Here is a 4,257-nt window from a genome sequence, read left to right on the forward strand (position 1 = left end):
CTAGCGGACAACTACAGTGAATACTGTAACATTCGTTAAAGTTACTTACTTGACGATGTTGTGTCCTAAAATGCCTTGAAGACTCGAATACAGCCGTTTGTGATTCTTAATTCGCGCCCGCGAGCATACGCATGTGAAGTGCAGACGCCGATGCGGGAGAGGTGTGTTACAGTATTCACTGTAGTTGTCCGCTAGTAAAAACATAGTTTTATCAGTCATTATCCGTGTATGCCGTTGTTTTGCGTTTACTTCAGTTCAGTGGATCAGGAGGCGCTGGCTGATGCGACTGAGTGGAGGCGGGACTAATTTGCATATTCATAGTTCCACGTATAGTAAATGAGGCACGGGTGTAGAGTTACATTCAAGCTATTTTAAGGCATGAGAAAATTATTTTCACAAGAAAAAACATTTAAATATGTCATTTTGATGATCAAACATAAGTTTTAAGGGATAAAATATTTGACTACAGGGGGACTTTAAACAGTACTACTATAGGAACTACTAGCCTCAATGATTTGTCACACTGCAAGTTGTCATAGGAGATTTAGTCAGATTTTTGTGCTCTTTCAAGTGTAAATTGTGTGCTTACATTCCATCTCTGTTATAACGAAACCCACGACACACAACAAAAACGATTCCGATCATGGCGTTCTCCATTTACCGGTTGTTGACGTTTGTAAATGAGAGTTGTAAATTCAGAGTTCCTGCTGCCAGTGCGAATGCAACCAGGAAAATGGCCCAAGGGGGAAATTGGTTCTCTAGGAACCACCATGCTGGCTAGTTCCAATAACTACGTGGTGTGAAAGCCCCATTTGTTGGTGGTTCTGTCTAGATTTGAATTATGAGTAGATATCATGTTAGTAATGTCTGGTTCTGTTTCTAGATTGATGAGGACCCCAGCCTGATTCCTGAGGCCACCCAGGGAGGCACATTTAACTTTGATCCATCCTCCAACCTACAAACCAAGGAGTTCAAGTTCTAGACAACCGGAGCTTCGAACTTAGGAATGGTGGGTTTCCCAGCTGCTCCTCAACCCCTGCCACCTACTGACCCATCATCTACCCAACCACTCACTAACCAGAAAAACCAACCAATCACCATGCTCAGAAACGACACTCACTCACACAGAAGAAACTAGCACTGAAGGATCTGAGTCTCAACTCCACTCAAAATATGGATGGATCTCGACAACCTCAAGACATGGAAGAAAAAAAAGAACAAGACTCATTATACTGCAGTTGCCAAAAAACAAAACAACAAAAAAAGGATATATATTTTGCTCTTTCACTCACTCACACACATAGGTGAGCATGAACAATAATAGGAACTTCTGTTGTTGTACCAGCCATCATATCAGCCAAGGAAGATGAAAGAAAGAGTTATTCTTGAAATATAAAGGCAGGGATTTTCTTTTGTTTCCAAGAAATCCCTTCCCTCGAAATGTTGCATTTCTGGTAATGATCTTAGAGTCTCAGCCAGACACCCAACTCGATACGTCCAGCCTCGACTGTGTTAAGCCATTTGGACCCCCTCCCTCATTCATCCGAAGTCTGTGAACTAGCCTATAATGGGTTATTCCATGGAATATTATTCAAATGTGGGAAGGGAGTGTCTCTAAATATGTGGTGTGCAAACAGAACTTAAATTATCGCCACCAATTTTTGCTTTTTCTTCATCCTGAAATTATGGATATTTACAAAACACTGAAGATAATGAAGAAGAAAAAAAATCACGTCAGAAGATCACAAACTTGAATGGAGAAAATTTCATTTAAGTCATTCAAGCGCCCTCATTTTCGAAGTTCTGCAGCGATAGGGTAGTGGACATTCATTGTGCCGATTTTTTTTTTTTGGTTTGCAGTAGGACTGTCGGACATGTCAAAGGAGGATCCTATGTGATTTGTCAATTTAGCCAGGACTTTTAAAGGGCCGCCCCAGCCTTTGGAAGTTCTTTGAGATAACCTTAACAGGTCTTTCTGCTTAACAAGGGTGCTTTGGCAGCGCTTTTTATTTTCTGGATTCATCTGCTGTACTTCCTGTCTGTAAGCATAGTAATAAGTTCATCGGGATAAGTCCAGTTGTAACCGTTTGGAGGATATTTTCACTAAATCAGTGCATTTCGTCACTTGGTAGTCAAAACCACAAGAAACTTTGCAACAGTGATTGGATTGTGAATTCTTTTTTTGTTTTGATCAGCGGAGCTTTTGCAGTTTTTCCAGTCTTACGCGCACACTTTTGGTTTTCCCGTTTTATTGCTTAATGTAAGTGGAGAGCGATGTTCGCTTAATTTTGACTATACAAGCAATGGGGAAAGGAGATCCATGACATTGTGGTTCGTTTTTTGTTTAGTTGGTTTTTAATCTTATTTCACTTGCTACAAAACCTAATTGTACCAACTAAAATAAAAGTATATTTCTTGTTTAGGTATATAATGCAAAACTACCACACTTAGGTCCACTAGACGTTGTTGGGATGCTACAGAACAATAATAACGTTGTGATTATTGATTTACAGCCAATAGGGGTAATTTTTTTTTTTTGTTCATTTTTGGTTTAACTTTCATTTTGTAATGGCAAATCATTGCCATTATTTGGAAAATGGGCTTTCTTACTGTTGTGACTGGATGTTTTTTTTTTTTTCCCCTGTGCATTAACTTGTAAAGGGATGTATGGGGAAAAAAATTGCATTTGAACTAAAGTAGTTATGTTTGGGCCGCAAACTGCTGAAAAAGACAGTAAGGAAGCTAAAGGCAGCCCTGATCATTTTTGAATTAGCCATTATTGTTGAACAAAAAGAAAAAACAGGTTTGAAATTCATGAACTTATCTAGACAACTAGAAAACGAGCCACTTTAAAGAAGTTTTGTCTTGTATCAGAAATGGATACAAGCTTATTGCTTGTTGCAAGATTTTTACTTGCTAAAGAAAAAAAAAAGATCTAAAAAGCGACAGATCACATTTTGGCCTCTGATTGTTTGTATGTTTTTATAAATTTTAGAACCGAATTTCTCTTTAAGGTGGCTCATCAGTATTTTTTTTTTCAACTCTTGTGCATATTAAAGATAAAGAATGAGTTGAAATTCATTGTGCCTTTTGTTTTTCATTTCAAAGCAACTAAAAAAAGGTTCATAATGTCTACCACGTTGCATTGGAGCTGCTTATAAAATGTGGTCTTTTGGGTGTTATGTCTGCCTATCTCTGGACTTTACCATGACACGTTCTCTGGAGTAGAGTATAATTCTTATTAAATTCTCCTTTAGTCTGCTGGCTGAATTGTACTTGATCTCCTTAACTTCCATTTTGCTCCCTTCTCATTCTTTTCATATGGATCACAACTACCCACAATTCTCAACCTATCCACTTCCCCTCCCCACCTCCACCTTTCTATGGCAACACATCTTTCACTCATCACTCCCTCAGGACGTGCTTTATGTATCAATGAACCTAACCAAAATAAACTTGCTGTTAGCCATCCTTTTTATTGCTCTCTTATGATTGACCTTCTGATGCTTTGGTGTCTCTTCTCTTTTACCTGATACCTTTACTTCTTGTCCCTGTTGTGGCATTTAATTTACCTTTTTCTATTCAGAAGTCTCTTTTTCGCTCTTTCTAATAAGTGCCGTTTTCAAAGTTGTTTCTCAAGTGAGCTTACAGAGGTTGGCGCTAAATCAGAACCACACCAGTCACCCAACGTGCTACATAAGGACTACAATTACCACGAGAGTTTACGTGCATGAGGGATGAGCTTTCTCCAAACTTTTTAGAAAGCTGATGTTTAAAAGCAATTTAGATTGACCAACCCTCTACATTGCGAGTAAATCACTCGCATATGCGACTAAATCTTCACTCTGGGTGACTAAATGATGTCTAATATTAGCCAATGGCTAATAAATTCTTAGATTTTACTCGCCAGTGTGTGAGTTGGAGGCTGAGTGTAAGTTTAGCACAGATATATTTTCACTCGCCAAACACTGACTGAGCGCTTCAGAGTTTCACTCTCCGTCAAGTGATCTTTGCTATTTATCATTTCATCTCAATGGATGCGCAATGCACCTGTGTTTGTGTATTTGGCGTAACGTAAACTTTAGTGTGAAGGCGTACGACTCGCTGACGCTTTCTCTCACACACGCAAAGTGAGAGAGAGAGCGAGAGAGTCTTACATAACATGCAGAATTGATGTGATACATGTAAACGATATTCTTTGTTGTATTTTCCTGTCAAAATAACGGAGTTCCTTTGGAATTCTTCAGCTTTTAAGAA

At 38.8% G+C, this 4,257-nt stretch overlaps 1 protein-coding gene across 1 annotated transcript in view; it reads left to right on the forward strand.

The window, feature by feature from the left end:
• The window catches only part of LOC107676880 (importin subunit alpha-4), a 28,695-nt gene extending 25,224 nt beyond the window's left edge, over window positions 1–3,471 (forward strand). The window contains exon 17 of the mRNA XM_016471607.1: window positions 884–3,471. Coding sequence (XP_016327093.1) covers window positions 884–982 — 99 coding nt within the window. The 3' untranslated portion in view covers window positions 983–3,471. The remainder of the gene's footprint in view (window positions 1–883) is intronic.
• The last annotated feature ends 786 nt before the right edge of the window (window positions 3,472–4,257 follow it).

The sequence above is a fragment of the Sinocyclocheilus anshuiensis genome, unplaced genomic scaffold, assembly GCF_001515605.1.
Source record: "Sinocyclocheilus anshuiensis isolate Anshui unplaced genomic scaffold, SAMN03320099.WGS_v1.1 scaffold2166, whole genome shotgun sequence".
Classification (NCBI taxonomy): Eukaryota; Metazoa; Chordata; class Actinopteri; order Cypriniformes; family Cyprinidae; genus Sinocyclocheilus; species Sinocyclocheilus anshuiensis.